At 38.7% G+C, this 16,662-nt stretch overlaps 1 protein-coding gene across 2 annotated transcripts in view; it reads left to right on the forward strand.

The window, feature by feature from the left end:
• Positions 1 to 193: 193 nt before the first annotated feature.
• ide (insulin-degrading enzyme) overlaps positions 194 to 16,662 on the forward strand; it is a 48,338-nt gene continuing 31,869 nt past the window's right edge. Inside the window, exons 1-7 of one of the 2 annotated variants that reach the window (XM_061910847.1) lie at positions 194 to 330; positions 5,525 to 5,709; positions 6,885 to 7,092; positions 8,242 to 8,411; positions 13,426 to 13,548; positions 14,528 to 14,640; positions 14,749 to 14,911. In XM_061910847.1, the coding sequence (XP_061766831.1) occupies positions 5,550 to 5,709; positions 6,885 to 7,092; positions 8,242 to 8,411; positions 13,426 to 13,548; positions 14,528 to 14,640; positions 14,749 to 14,911 (937 nt within the window). In that variant the 5' untranslated portion in view covers positions 194 to 330; positions 5,525 to 5,549. Of the gene's footprint in view, positions 441 to 5,524; positions 5,710 to 6,884; positions 7,093 to 8,241; positions 8,412 to 13,425; positions 13,549 to 14,527; positions 14,641 to 14,748; positions 14,912 to 16,662 lie in introns of both variants that reach the window. The other variant, XM_061910846.1, reaches the window with a different exon arrangement.

The following is a 16,662-nucleotide window of genomic DNA, read 5'->3' on the forward strand; positions in this document are numbered from 1 at the left end:
TGCATGTTGAACAAGTTTGGGACCATTAATCAAACAACTATGAAAAAACAAGACAGGACAAAGCTCTGAAACCTGAGTCACCCATTATATTCGATATGCAGCCCTTGTAGTCGATTTACGAATCCTTGATACAATTGAAATGCTTTATATGGGTTCAATATTCAGCGCATATCAACAATAAGTTGTCCAAATCGGAAACATACACATAACTGTTCAAAAAAAGCTCGGCGTCAGCAGGTTGAACTGAATGCGATATTCCTCCGGGAGTTCAACTGATGATCAGCGCTTGACTCTTTTCGCCTAGCGCAAGATGGTGGTCTGAAAGACAAGGTTTGTTGTCCATGGGTGCAAAGTATGTTTAAGTGCATTAACCGAACAGCACAGTTTAAGAGATATTTCCAGTCAGCGGCAAACGGCTCCCATCTCAACCAAGTAATAAAGTAAGTGTTGAGCGAGAACATTTCAGTCCACTAGTTGAATATATGTGTTGTTATCGGCACCAAGTCAAGCTACCTAGCTAATGCGCTAGCAGTATGCGCCGGGCCGTTAAGCCGGGAGGTTGACCTCAGCTGTCCGGCTTCAACACTCTTCAATTGTCCGGGGGACGTCTATTTTGTCGCCGTGGTCATAAATAATCAGTATTTAATACATATTTCACATAACGATACAGTTGAGTTGGGTAAGTAGTAACTACAGAAGTGTTCAATTTGATGAACAGTTGCCATGGAGTCGTTTACGAGAAGAGGGGCAGCACGGTGATGAAAGGGGTTAGTGCATGTGCCTCACAACACGAAGGTCCGGAGTTCAATCCCGGGCTCGGGATGTTTCTGTGTGGAGTTTGCCTTTTCTCCCCGTGACTGCGAGGGGTTCCCTCCATGTACTCCAGCTTCCTCCCACATCCAAAGACATGGGCATAGGTTGATTGGCAACACTGGAATGGGCCCTAGTGTGTGAATGTTGTCTATCTGTGTTGGCCCTGTGGTGAGGGGGCGACTTTTCCAGGGTGCACCCCGCCTTCTGCCCGAATGCAGCTGAGATAGGCTCCAGCTACCCCGAAAGGGACAAGCGGTGGAAATGGATGGAGAAAGGGGCTGCATGAATTTTGGTCGTCACTGTTATCCATCCATCCATTTTCTACCGCTTATTCCCTTTTGGGGTCTGGCGCTTATCTCAGCTACAATCGGGCGGAAGGCCCTGGACAAGTTGCCACCTCATCGTCACTGTTATTTTTATAATATTTATTAGGGCTGCGAATCTTTCGGTGTCCAACGATTCGATTCAATATCGATTCTTGGGGTCGCGATTCAATTATAAATCAATTTTTTTCGATTCAACGCGATTCTCGGTTCAAAAACGATATTTTTCGAATTCAAAACGATTCTGTATTCATTCAATACATAAGATTTCAGCAGGATCTACCCCATTCTGCTGACATGCAAGCAGAGTAGTAGATAATAAAAAAAAAAGTTTATAATTGTAAAGGACAATGGTGTGTTGTCAAACTTATGAGATGCGATGCAAGTGTAAGCCACTGTGACACTATTGTTCTTTTTTTTATTTTTATTTTTTTTATAAATGTCTAATGATAATGTCAATGAGGGATTTTTAATCACTGCTATGCTGAAATTATAACTAATATTGATACTGTTGTTGATAATATTCATTTCTGTTTCACTACTTTTGGTTTGTTCTGTGTCGTGTTTGTGTCTCCTCAATTGCTCTGTTTATTGCAGTTCTGAGTGTTGCTTGGTCAGGTTCGATTTTGGAATTGGATGGCATTGTTATGGTATTGCTGTGTATTGTTTAGTTAGATTAATAAAAATAAAATAAAAAAAATATTTTTTAAAAATGAGAATCGATTCTGAATCGCACAACGTGAGAATCGCGATTCAAGTTCAAATTGATTTTTCTCACACCCCTAATATTTATATTGTCAAACATGCGAGTGTTGGGTGAATTTTTAATTGTAGGTGCTCTTGTTGTCTCCCGACTAATTGCCAAATTTTGCTTGGTTCTTCATATTCTAGGAACGCCCAGCTCGGGTGTATTCACAATCAATACACGATAATCGTGTACAAATATTGCGTACTAACACTTAAATGTCAGAGGGCCTCTCCTAATAAGCGCTATACTTGGTTTAATCACCGTAACACGCTGAATGAACCAGAGCTGATAAACGGTCAAAATATTTAATTGAGATAATCACAGTTTGTTCATGGTCAACACGAAATTAATAACAATTAATTGCGAATAAATATAATTCTGTGTCATTAGTAAGTGTACTCTAGACCAGGAGTCGGGAACGTTTTTGGCTGAGAGCCATGAATGCAAAATATTTTAAAATGTAATTCCGTGAAAGCCATGTAATATTTTTTAACACTTAATATAACTAGATGCGTGCATTTTTAAGTAAGACCAACGTTTTTTTAAGTAAAATAAGTATCTTATTATTTTTGATAGCATTGTTATTATGTAGTTAATCAATAATAATTGACTAAGCATGATCCTAATGTAAAACACATTTTTATTTGTATGTATGTAGTTAGATCAGCTGTGATGCGTAACGCTATTATTATGAAGAAGAGGTGTCCCGACATGTTTTGACGAAAGTCTCTAAATAAAAAGTAACTCTAGACTTCCTTTCTATCGTCTTTTTTTCTGCAGAGCATTTTTACTGTATTATCAAATCAGGTGGTGTAATAATCAACATTTTATGTTATCAATGCACTCAATTGTTACGTAAACACAGACGTGAAGCTCCTCTCTGCAAGTGGCAAAAAGCACCAGCAGGCGTTTGCTCCAATTATGTCATCTTAGGGTGATCAAAAATTAAATGGTCTTGTCTTGTTGGGAGAACGACTTGCCATGGCTTTGGATCTGAGATTTACAAAATGTCCTTTCTTTGTGCATTTATGCTCGGTATTTTTGAGCTTGCGGCTCAACAGTAACTGAACGCCATTAGAGTTTTCCACGCTACGGTATGGACCGAGGGTCAAAAAAGAGTCAGGACAAATACATGTTAAACACACGGGCTGTCTATCTGTGTAGACCTTGCGACGAGATGCCGACTTGTCCAGGATGTACCCTATCTTTGGCCAGAATGCAGCTGAGATAGGCTCCAGCACATCGAGCAACCACAAGAGGGACAAGTTGTAGAAATAGATGGATAAAGAATTATTAGCGCCATCAAAGGAACTTATAGTTTAAAGGTGCTGTTAGTAACTTACTCAGTTCCATTTTTCAAAACAAAAAATATAACAAAAACATTGGCTAGCTTGTTTTACAATTAGTGGTTTAACAGAACACATTTGTGTTAAAAATTTCTATTTTTTTCACAAATACTAAGTTTGTGTACTCAATTTTTTTTTACCGTCGATCCATCCATCCATTTTTCTACCGCTTTTCCCTTTTGGGGTGGCGGGGGGTCGCTGGAACCTATCTCAGCTGCATTCGGGCGGTAGGCGCGGTACACCCTGGACAGGCTGCCACCTCATCCCAGATAGACAGACAACATTCACACTCACATTCGCATACTAGGGCCAATTTAGTGTTGCCAATCAAGCTATCCCTAGGTGCATGTCTTTGGAGGTGGGAAAGCCGGCCTACCCGGAGGGAACCCACCCAGACAAGGGGAGAATATATGCTATCTCCACAAAGAAAGATCCTGACCTCGGGATTGAACTCAGGCCCTTTGTATTGTGTGGCAGATGCACTAACCCCTCGGCCACCGTGCTGCCAGCCCGAAAAAAATGATTGGTGTTTACGGTGGTCTTTCACTTTGTTTTGTCAACACACAAAAGCAGTGCAAGTGAAGCAACGAACAATTTGCAGTCATGTTGTTTTTATGATAGACCATACTGTACATTCAATGACGACTAACACTAACTATCCAAATCTCCATTTCTAGCTAACAACAACCAAATCTAATGTGCATGTGTTATGTACGTAGTAGTTATGTCTTTACGTCCTTTAAGCTGGAAGAGGGTGGGTTATACTGTGTAATAGGGCTGGGCGATTATAGGATCGTGTTCGTTGATCGCAATTAATTTGAGTTCGTTCATGGAGATCAGCTGTTGGCATTTATACCTCGATCAAAAATGGCAGAAATGTCTCTTAGAAGTTACCGCAGTAGTAAACATTAGGGAAGCAATAAATTGGTATAATCCTGCATGGAGCAATCCGCCTTTATTGACCGTGGTCCTATGTATTAGTGTAAATATGCGTGTTTTTTGTGAAAGCGTTTGTGTCCGCGTGTGTGCGAGTGACTTCTCGTTGCAAAAGTGAAGCTAATCACGACGTAATGAATGTTCCATCAGTGTTGTCTCTTCCCCTTACACAGCGGAAAGTGCAGTCCAGAAGAACAAAACAAATAAATATGACTAACACTAGCATAGAAGTTGAAAATTGGCACACTTTACTTTCACTATCTGGTGCAGCTCACCAGTAATCCTGCACTGAATGCGGACTTGCAGGCACTCAGAACCTCTATGTGATTGTATGGGTCCCGATCGGGAGAATCACCTATCTTAATCAGAAAAGGCTTTTTATTTATACATATTTTTAATCAGACCATTTGTTTGTGTCTGCAAGGAATCCACTCCTCTGATATAAAATGTAGTAAAAAAACAACATCTTTGCAGACAGATACTCTGTGTTCTTTTTGTTTGTGAATAAAAACATTTTGTTCTTGAAATAATCATTAAACTTGTTTGATGTGTTGGTAATGGTATCCATTATTTTACAGTACCTTGAATTCAAACTACACTTAAATGTATTCTCATTTAATATAAGACACAGAATTTGAGTTTTAAAAACTCCACATTCTGGGTCACCGCTTGTTGTTTGCCAAAGCACTTGTGAAAAGCACTGATGTATACAAGTCATTAAAAAATAAAAATAATACTTTACCACTTGAAATGAAAGTCTTATAATATTCAGTACACCAATTATACTTTGTAGAATGTTTGTGATGACCAGCAAAAAACACCCAAAATAACTTTGAGAGGAACAAAAGTTGTTCTCTAAGTTTAACCCCACAAAATGTGCTGAAAAAGAAGCAATATCGTGGCTCTAAAACCAGGTACCAACTGTAGTGTGGTTCCCTGTACCGTTGCAATTCTACTAAAAACAGTTATAGAAATTAACAAAATGACAGTTGTCAACTGTTAGCACATATCACCTCAATCAAAGAAGGTCAATATTTTTGTTACTAGATACTGCAGTAGTAAAACAGTTAGTATGCGGTACTCTGTAGTATCCTGCATGGGACAATTTGCTTTGATTAAAAAAATAAATTGTGATATTAATCGAGATCTGATAATATGAAAAAATTAATCGTGATTCTTTTTTTGCCATAGTGCCCAGCCCTACTGTGTAATGTACATTGGAAAGTTAGCGCCCTCTAGACATCTGTTTAAATGTTGCAAACAGCCCCTTTGGCAATGTTGCCAGATCTACTAATGACTATTTACTATTTTTGGCTGAAGTCCTTTAATTTATACATTACTATCTGTCTCTGTTGTAGGCTGGTGTCCTCTTCTTCCCTCAGAATGATTGACCCAGCTCTGAATCGAGTGGTCGCTGATATCATTCGCTCCCCTGAAGACAAACGCGTTTACAGAGGCTTAGAGTTCAACAATGGCTTGAGGGCCATGCTCATCAGTGACCCAACAACAGACAAATCATCTGCTGCTTTAGATGTCCACATCGGTAAGAAATCACTGTCCTACCTTTTTATTGTTTGACAATAAAGCGTTCTCAGTAGGTCATCTTTGGTAGTTATTTATTTTTGATATATTCCAGGGAAAAAAAAACTTTCTGACAGAATTTCACATTCACGTTGGAGACTGACAGGCAGTGAAGATAAATACAGTATTTACGTCCACAATACACAAATTCATATCTTTACTCATCTAATAGTTCAACATGGGGGTTGACCAGACAATAGCCAAACATTATAATGTGTTGTTGTAATGCATTCGTTAGTTTCTTTAGTGTGCCTCACAATTTTTTAACAAACATACACAAAACAAAACAAAAATATGCATGAATAGGCCTGGGCTGAAAACACATTTTGCTGGATGATATATTGTCTCACAAATTATTGCTGAGAAATGATATTGTCAGCACTATTTTGAGACCAAATTCAGCAATAGTGTTATTATAATATATTATAATAATGATGATGCAAATAAACCTTTCAAACACAATTCACTTTTATTTTATTTTTACTGTAATATATTTCCTTAGTAATTGGAAGGTCAATAACTTTTTATTATCCTAAATAAGTAAATTCAAATAAAAATTTGAACTTCAATAAATATTAGACATCATGAAGTGCTGTTCCCCCCCCCCCGAGTTCTAAAAACTTTTTTCCAAATTTGTATTGTCATTATTTTCCAACAAATTCAGTTTTGTTCGGGATTATGTTGTTCATTTGGTTCTTAGGCCTAAATAGGCCCACACAATGACATTTGGCTTTGCAATATTTTTTTTTCTCCTCATTTTTCTAAGTTTCCTTTTTTGCTGCTGCTCACTAGCAAATCGCAACTAGCTAGGATCTGTCTATGCATTGTGTGCATGCGTGCGTGCGCTACCGGTCCACCTCCCCCCACTGAGGCAAAAATTATGAATGACTGGCAAGAGGCTTCTCTCTCTTTAATTTATTTAGATTATTGAATAAACACATTAAGGTACTGAGAGTGATGCACAGAGTGACAAAGAAAACAAACACACTTCGACATTAATCAAGTTATCAAATTCATTTTCATGTATTGTTGGATTAAGGCATATGTATGAATAATTTTTTCCACACAGATTCAGATTGAAATATCTCCACTGCATCTTTGACTGTATTTCAATAATATTTCCACTTGAATTTCCAGGTTCCCTATCGGATCCGGCAAACATTGCAGGCCTGGCGCACTTTTGTGAACACATGCTGTTCTTGGGGACAAAGAAGTACCCAAAGGAGAATGAGTACGGCCAGTTCTTGAGTGAGCATGCTGGCAGCTCCAACGCCTTCACGAGTGGCGAGCACACTAACTATTACTTTGATGTGTCTCACGAACACTTACAGGGAGCTCTTGATAGGTAATTAACCATTGATTTGATTATATTTCACCTGTGGAACATAGTTTAGTGTGCATGTACAGTGCTATGCAAAAGCTTAACTTTTACACATGTACATTCAAAATAATAAACACAAACTTTTTAGTGTGTTGAACAATTTCCCCTGTGGATCATTAAAGTTTGTCTAAGTGTTGGTGCATTGCCTATAGAACAATCATTACCATGAATTGATTAACGTGGACCCCGACTTAAACAAATTGAAAAACTTATTCGGGTGTTAACATTTAGTGGTCAATTGTACGGAATATGTACTGAACTGTGGAATCTACTAATAAAAGTTTCAATCAATCAATCAAAATTACATTTTCAGTGAAGATCTGGATATTTGTCAATATTTGAGTCCTAATAGTGTTAATTAAACCGCTAAACCCCTAAAATCATAGTAGTTTACTAACCAAGGAAAGATAGACACAGACACACACATGTAAAAGTAGTTTTTGTTGAACATAGTAGCCATGTGTGGGATTGCTCATTACTGAGTAACATTGTAGTTATGGTCATTTGTTAAACAACAACTCTAATGTTGGCTTTAAACCTTTGCACAGTTCTGTCATACTAGTGTCAGAAAGGACACCTATCGACAACAGCACACACGAGTGAACTATATTTTCATTTTTTTTAAGTTACTATAGTGTAACACTGTGTTGAATTTGGTGTTATAAACATGCAACATAGGTCCCACTGACCACCTCAGGCATAGGGTGAAGCTGTTGTTCTTAGTGGTGGTCGAAATAAGACAATCAGTCAATTGTGGGATGAGGTTACCTTCATAAATGAATAGTCCCCTAGCATGCACCTGTTAGCTGTATAATGTAATTGTTCTCCACTACTAGTAAAGGCTGAGGACCATCTGGTCTAGTGAGAATGGACACTGCGTGCAAGAGCGATTAAATATTTAAAGGCGCACCTTATGTGTTCGTTACTTGATGACGGCTGACTCTCAAAACATTTACATTTCAAACAATACCAGCCAAGATTGGTCTTCCACAAAAAACATGTAATTACATTTATAAGTCATCCAAATTTAGTAAACCATTATTCATATACTGTGTTGTGGAAAATGTCTACTATCCTTAATGATGGCATCCATTTGTATGTTCTAATCTGTAGATTTGCCCAGTTCTTTCTGTGCCCGTTGTTTGATGAAAGCTGTAAGGACCGAGAGGTGAACGCTGTGGACTCTGAGCATGACAAAAACCTGATGAATGATGCTTGGAGGCTCTTTCAGCTGGAAAAAGCCACTGGCAACCCAAATCACCCCTTCAGTAAATTTGGAACAGGTAATTTTTTTATACACAGGAAGATTTATTGAGGTACACACATGATCAGCAATAACAATAAAGTATTTTAGAAGATCTTAAATATCATAGATGACTGGGGTAGCAGTCTTAGTTGGGAAGCCCAGACTTCCCTGTCTCAGACCACATCCAAGGCGTTCCCAGGGCAGCTGTGAGACATATTGGAGTCCAGGGGTCGCCAACCCGTCGATCGACCAGTCAATCTTTGGGATGCTACAGGTCGCGAAAATATTTGAAAAAATATATTTTAGTACGACATCAGTGATACACCCACCCGGATAATTACCAGGCACACATTTTAATACCTAAAAATGCCTGCATATCTTTGCCCATGTATCTTCAGCCTCTCTTCCTGTGGCTCTCCACACCGCCGCCACACCCCACAAGCAAGGCCGTGCGCTACACCCTGGTCTCGCAAACCCGCATGGCATGACATGCTCATAAATCATTGAGCTACAACAGTGCATTAAGGCTGACTGTTGCAATACATCAGACATTTTCTAGCATTCAACATCAAACAACTCTTGCAACCACGAGTCCACGACCATCATCGTTCATCTGCGACGAGAACTAACTAGCCAAATAATAGTCCTTGAACTTTGCCCCTTGATTTTGTGATGATTCATGGTGCATACAAAACTAAACATTGTCTTGTGCAAAAGCAGTAATATTTGATAAAACAAGACGGCAGCTAAAGAAAGACTTCCCGTTTATCCCCTCTTTAATCACACAGGATAAACCCGCCAGGTGAACAGCTGATTTTACTACTTCCGAGTCTTGACATAAGACAACCATGTGACTTGTGACCCATATGTATCCATAAGATGAACAAATATACTACGATACTAAGACAATAGTGGCCATAAACAGTAAGTTTTTTCTGCAGGGGTGCCCAAAATGCGATACAGGGGCCATTTGTGCGGTCCAGTAAGTTGTTTGTCCAAATTGGGAAAACAGCAAGAAACACAATGAGAAAACGCCAAAATGTTGACATTAGCCAATAATAATGACACAATGCTTTGTCTTTAAGAAAACAAAACAACACAAAATGTGTGTATATGTGTATATATATATATATATATATATATATATATATATATATATATATATATATATATATATATATATATATATACACAGTGAAGAAAATAAGTATTTGAACACCCTGCTATTTTGCAAGTTCTCCCACTTAGAAATCATGGAGGGGTCTGAAATGTTCACGGTAGGTGCATGTCCACTGTATGAGAGATAACCTAAAAAAAAATCCAGAAATCACAATCTATGATTTTTTAACATCTTATTTGTGTGATAAAGCTGAAAATAAGTATTTGAACACCAACATTAATATTTGGTAGAGTAGCTTTTGTTTGCAATTACAGAGGTCAAACGCTTCCTGCAGTTCTTCAGCAGGTTTGCACAGACAGCAGTAGGGATTCTCGCTCACTCCTCCACACAGATCTTTTCTAGATCAGTCAGGTTTCTGGGCTGTCGCTGAGTAACACAGACTTTCAGCTCCCTCCAAAGATTTTCAATTGGAACAAAAAAAGGAGACTCGCTAGGCCACTCCAGAACATTGATATGGTTCTTACGAAGCCAGTTCGTGATTTTCCTGGCTGTGTTTTGCGTCATTGTCATGTTGAAAAATCCAGCCACGACTCATCTTCAATGATCTGACAGAGGGAAGGAGGTCTTTGACCAAAATCTCACAATAGCGGCATAGCTCAGTTGGTAGAGTGGCCGTGTCAGCAACTTGAGGGTTGCAGGTTCGATTCCCGCTTGTGCCATCCTAGTCACTGCCGTTGTGTCCTTGGGCAAGACACTTTACCCACCTGCTCCCAGTGCCACCCACACTGGTTTAAATGTAACTTAGATATTGGGTGTCACTATGTAAAGCGCTTTGAGTCACTTGAGAAAAGCGCTATATAAATATAATTCACTTCACTTCACTACATGGCTGCAGTCATCCTCTCCTTAATACAGTACAGTCATCCTGTCCCATGAGCATAAAAAAAACCCCAAAGCATGATGCTACCACCCCCATGCTTCATAGTAGGGATGGTGTTCTTGGGATGGTACGCATCATTCTTCTTCCTCCAAACACACATAGTGGAATTATGACCAAAAAGGTAAATTTTGGTCTCAACTGTCCACAAAACTTTCTCCCATGAATTGTCTGGATCATCCAAATGGGTATTGGCAGACCTAAGATGGGCCTTAACATGTGCTGGTTTAAGCAGGGGAACCTTCCGTGCCGTGCATGATTTCAAACCATGACGTCTTAGTGTATTACCAACAGTGAACATGGAAACAGTGGTCCCAGCTCTTGTCACGTTATTGACCAAGTTCTGCCGTGTAGTCCTGGGCTGATTCCTCACCTTTCTTAGCATCATTGAGACCCCACGAGGTGATATCTTGCATGGGGCTCCACTCCGATTTAGATTGGCCGTCATGTTTAGTTTCTTCCATTTTCTAATGATTGCTCCAACAGTGGACCTTTTTCACCAAACTGCTTGGCAATTTCTCCGTAGCCCTTTCCATCTTCGTGGAGTTGTACCATTTTGTCTCCGGTGTCTTTGGACAGCTCTTTGCTCTTAGCCATGCTGAATGTTTGGGTCTTACTGATTGTATGGGGTGGACAGGTGTCTTTATGCAGCTAATGACCTCACACAGGTACATCTGATCCAGGATAATACAGTGGAGTGGAGGAGGAGTTTTAAAGGCGGACTAACAGGTCTTTGAGGGTCAGAATTCTAGCTGATTAACAGGTGTTCAAATACTTATTTTCTTGACTGTATATATATATATATATAAGTGTGCTAAAGTGATTTATAACAGTCAAGTTAAAATGTATCAAGCTTTACAACAATTTCATAAAGTTGCTCCGGTTGTACATATAATAATTGGCATATTTTCCTTTAACTTTTGACCACACCTTTTATTGGTTACCGTTGCCTATTATTAAAGTTAGATATTGGACTTTCATTGTTTGTGTACGATTGTAGCTGAGATAGGCGCCACCGCCTCCCGCAACCCCAAAAAAAGGGAATAAGCGGTAGAAAATGGATGGATGGATGGATGTTTGTGTACAGTCAAGTGAATTAATAACTACTGAAACATGAGTACCGTATTCAAATATATATATATATATATATATTTTTTTTCAATAAAAAATAATGTGTGTGTGTGTGTGTGTGTGTGTGTGTGTGTGTGTGTACGTACGTATACACACACATGCACATATAAACTTGGTTGACGCAGGGGTAGATCTTACTTTGGTTTTTGGCTAAGACCAGGGACCTTGGCCTCGAAAAGGTTGGTGGCCACTGCTGTAGTCACTCCATGTCCTTGATCTACCATGGGCCTCCTCCAAGTTAGGCATGCCCGAAACACTTTACAAGAAGGAACTAGATGCCCGAACTACCTCAGCACTAGAAGTGGAAAAAGTGATCGATTCTTTGGTGCGTCACAATTACATCGTGGAAGATTAACAAACCGATGGACATATATCCAAATATCGATTATTTAAGTATGTTAAATATGGTAATACAGACTAGAATACAGCATTAATGTTAATGTTCTCTAAACATTAGTTCTAGGTTTGGCTCTAACTAACCATGGGAAAAACCCTTAGCCAACATTCTTTTCAATGTTATGTCATAGCTGGATTAGCACGGAGAAGAGAATAGGAGAGGACAAACTGCTGGCTATGGCAGTAAGCTAGCTTGAATATTAGGGGTGTGACCGTAAGTGTATTGGTATTGAACCGTTTCGGTACAGGGGTTTCGGTTCGGTACGGGGGTGTACCGAATGAGTTTCTTAGCTAAAGTCTTAACAAGCTGCTTTGCTTCTCCTGCTTTTGTGTCAGCACCCAGCAGTGTTCCACCCACACAACCATCTGATTGGTTACATATATAGCGGAAACAGCCAATCAGCAGTGTGTATTCAGAGCGGTAACAGCCAATCAGCAGTGCGTATTCAGAGCGCATTTAGTAAATGCTTCAGCGTCGAGCAGATAGGTGTTTAGCAGGTGAGCTTAAGGCAGTGTACTCTCCCCAAATGATAATAAACACCTCCCAGTCAACTACTACTAACATCATTATTAGCCCGTTGACCTTCTAGAAACTTAAACTGCAGTTCAGCTCGCTCGCAGTTCTGGCTTGAGGTGAAGGCTAATTAGCTTTTAGCGTAACGTTGGCTCATTTTGCTGTGTCTGTGCATGCGTGCTTTACGGACAGAAAAGCTTTGAATGGCAGGGTCCCTGCTATCACATGTTGATAAAATATAACGTTTACATTATAGAAATCAACTACAGGCTTCCCAAATGCTGTGATAAATTAAGCATGATGAGTTGACTTGAAACTGTTTAATGTTGCACTTTTTATATGTAGAAGAAACGTTTTGTCATTTTATTTCATCTGAGCAACAATTTGAGGCAGTTTAATGTTGATTAACGTGGGCAGAACTATAGTGCTCCCAATGTTAAAAGGATAAAGCCATTGTTTACAAATTTGGTAAATAAACAACAAAAACATTTATATTTTGTTGTTTTTTTACTGTACCGAAAATGAACCGAACCGTGACCTCTAAACCGAGGTACGTACTGAACCGAAATTTTTGTGTACCGATACACCTTTATTGAATTTGAAGTAGTAAAACAAGAAAATAATAAATGCTCTGTATTTTTTTAACAAAAGGCTAATAGGAACCCAACTTTACTCAGCAGACTCCATTCAATGTGCAGGAGCAGCAACCTTACTTAAAAAAGAACACCTGATGGCAGTATTGGATAGTATTAGAAGAGAAGAGCCCACCGCCTTATTGAACTATGTTTGGATTTTTAGAGTAATTTCACAAAAGGAAGCTATTTATGCTTGATGTCTTATAAAAAAGGTATTCAAAACCTCACTGTGTGATGCCAATTAATAACAACTGACAATCCAATAATACAGTATTTTAATTAAACAAAAAAAATCAAATGCAATCTGTTTTGTTTTAGGTAACAAGTTGACCCTCGAGACCAGGCCATCAAACGACGGCATTGATGTCCGTCAGGAGCTGCTCAAATTTCACTCAACATACTACTCCTCTAATCTAATGGGTCTCTGTGTTTTAGGAAGAGGTAAGACAATATTTTCCTCAGCATAACTAATAAGTAAGATAGATCTGTTTTAAATGAAAAGTGTGATAAAGTGATTTATAACAGTCAAGTTAAAAAGTATCAAGCTTTACAACAATTTAATAAAGTTGCTCCGGTTGTACATATAATAATTGGCATGTTTTCCTTTAACTTTTGACCATACCTTTTATTGGTTACCGTTGCCTATTATTAAAGTTAGATATTGGACTTTCATTGTTTGTGTACAGTCAAGTTAATTTAAGACTACTGAAACATGAGTACCGTATTCAGTATTTTCCTTCAACCATTTCACATCATGAATTTGGTGTTCGATATCTAAACAATGTCACCTCAGTCACCCTGTAATTGGACTGTAAACCTAAGAAACACCCTTAAGTAAATGCTGGAGTCAAATATTTAATGATGTGTTCAGGCTGGGTTTAGTTTCCCTTTGATAATTGTTGTAATTTTATAACAATTTAGGTTCTGGTGAATGGAAGTTTGCGATATTATAAGTACAGCCCATCTGCACAAACCTCTTCTCTGATTTCGAATCAACATTTTGCAATAAATAAAATGGGGATTGAGAAAATAACTTAATACTAAAATAGGGAATCAATAAAGCAAAGTCGAATGGCAGTCACATACCTTTTCAGGAAAATTGTTCGATAAATGATCGGTGGTTAGCTGATCAATTGGCACATACCTAATACAAATGACCGTTGTAACGCATCGCTGAGTTGCAGCTGCAATACAATTCCCCTTCTCTATTTAATAACCATTGTTTTCTTGCAATGAAGGAAGCAAACAAGCCAAACAGTCGACAAGTTTTGGTCGCTCACAGAACTTGACAACAAATCACGCGCTAAACTCTGACCAAATGCAATAAAAGCTAAATAAATGATTTCATCTTTTCAACAAAATACATTCGCTTATAACTAAGTGTTTAAGTGTTGAAAGATGTTTTTGTTTTTACCTGCAGAATCCCTCGATGAGTTGACCTCAATGGTGGTGAAGCTATTTGGAGAAGTAGAAAACAAGAATGTACCTATCCCAGAGTTCCCCGATCACCCCTTTCAAGATGAATATCTCAAAGTGAGCATTTGTGTTTCACTTTTGCTGTTTTTAACTCTTCATTGTTGCTATACAAGTATAGTACTGTATCTAACTATTTTTATTGGTTGCACCTGTTTGTTGTACCAGCAATTCTACAAAGTTGTACCCATCAAAGACATTAGGAATCTGTATGTGACGTTCCCCATCCCAGACCTGCAGAAATACTATAAGTCAAACCCAGGACATTATCTGGGACATTTGATAGGTCATGAAGGTCCTGGAAGTTTGTTATCTGAACTCAAATCAAAAGGTAATACATGTTCAATATATACATGCAGTCATGATGAGCACACAAAAAATGTTTTGATATGTTGTACAAGTTTACTTCAGGAAAATGATTTATTATTTGGGATGGCGTGGCGCAGTGGGAGAGTGGCCGTGCGCAACCCGAGGGTCCCTGGTTCAAATCCCACCTAGTACCAACCTCGTCATGTCCGTTGCGTCCTGAGCAAGACACTTCACCCTTGCTCCTGATGGGTGCTGGTTGGCGCCTTGCATGGCAGCTCCCTCCATCAGTGTGTGAATGTGTGTGTGAATGGGTAAATGTGGAAGTAGTGTCAAAGCGCTTTGAGTACCTGGAAGGTAGAAAAGCGCTATACAAGTACAGCCCATTTATTTATTTATTTCCTAGTAAATATGAACCATAACTAGGGATGGGAATTGATAAGACTTTCCCGATTGTGATTCCACTTTTCTGTTCTTTAGAGATTCTAATTTGGCTTGGAAAATAATTCTAATGTGAGTGTGAATGGTTGTCTGTCTATCCACGTTGGCCCTGCGATGAAGAGTTAACTTTTCCAAGGTGTACCCTGCCATTCACCCAAGTGTATCTTGGATAGGCTAAAGCCTATCCAAATTGCACTTCCTGGGAGCATGGAAGCGAGGAAACAGCAGACCACTCGATGATGTAAACATAGGCACACACAGAAGTGATCACGGCGCCGCTCTAGTTTGTATGCGTGAGTGCTTATAATAACAATATCACTAATACTTGGTTGATATTCAAGCAACGAAATGTACATTGAGTATTGTTGGTGGTTTTTGAATGGTTATTTATCGGATTTTAGGAGTGGGATAGTGGCGCTCATGTTAACTCCGCTGTAAGCGTACTTTTATTGACGTTTGTTTAATATTTATAATGCATTTGAAAAAATCCATCCGTACGTAGGCAACATTCCAAAAAAATTCAGTTCCCCTTTAAGTATGACCCCTTTTCGCTGAAAAATGGCCAAAAAACATCGGAGCTAAGTTTGGCGCTGAGAGCGCTAGAGAGCCAATTTTAAAATTTAATTTTCAGAACCCCATAAATATTAAATTTTTCACCATACCAGACAAGCCTGCAAAATATGGGGACATTTCGTGCATGTTAAGGACCTCAAAAAGGCATTTAAAAGAAACAACTGTAATTTTTAATAGCGCCCTTGCGGTGCTCTGCAGGGCTTGCTCCGTTGCTCGGCCCCAAAAAATATTTTATGTTTAACATTTTTCAACTAGAAATGAAAAGTATTCTTTTTTTTTTTAAATTATGTCCAGTCTATATATGTAAAGTAAAGCTGTCTTTCAAAAAATACAAGCAAATTAAAGTCAAAAGGAACTGTACACTAAAATTTTTCAACCATCAACTATGAAAATTAACCCGTTTTGCCGAAAATTAAACATATGTGCTTTTGTAGGAAGCATACTCGATATGTCTGACTAATCAGTGTCTCCTGCTGTGGAAAACACCTCTTAGACAATAAGGAGAAGTGCAAACAACCTGTCAGATTCCGTCTCCTCATGTAATGCATGTAAAACATTAATTTCACATTTACAATTAATAATATCATGTTTTAACATAATAGGCAGTGTTAGTGTGTTAGAAACTTTCAGCATTTATAAAGCAGACAACTTGCTGACATTGCCGCCACTGCTGCTGGTGGTTAACTACCGTCCCGGAGGGGATCGAAAACGCGTCATTCATTCAACGTTATCATATGCTCTGTTTGCTAATATTTCTGCTAC

The sequence above is a fragment of the Nerophis ophidion genome, linkage group LG09, assembly GCF_033978795.1.
Source record: "Nerophis ophidion isolate RoL-2023_Sa linkage group LG09, RoL_Noph_v1.0, whole genome shotgun sequence".
Lineage (NCBI taxonomy): Eukaryota > Metazoa > Chordata > Actinopteri > Syngnathiformes > Syngnathidae > Nerophis > Nerophis ophidion.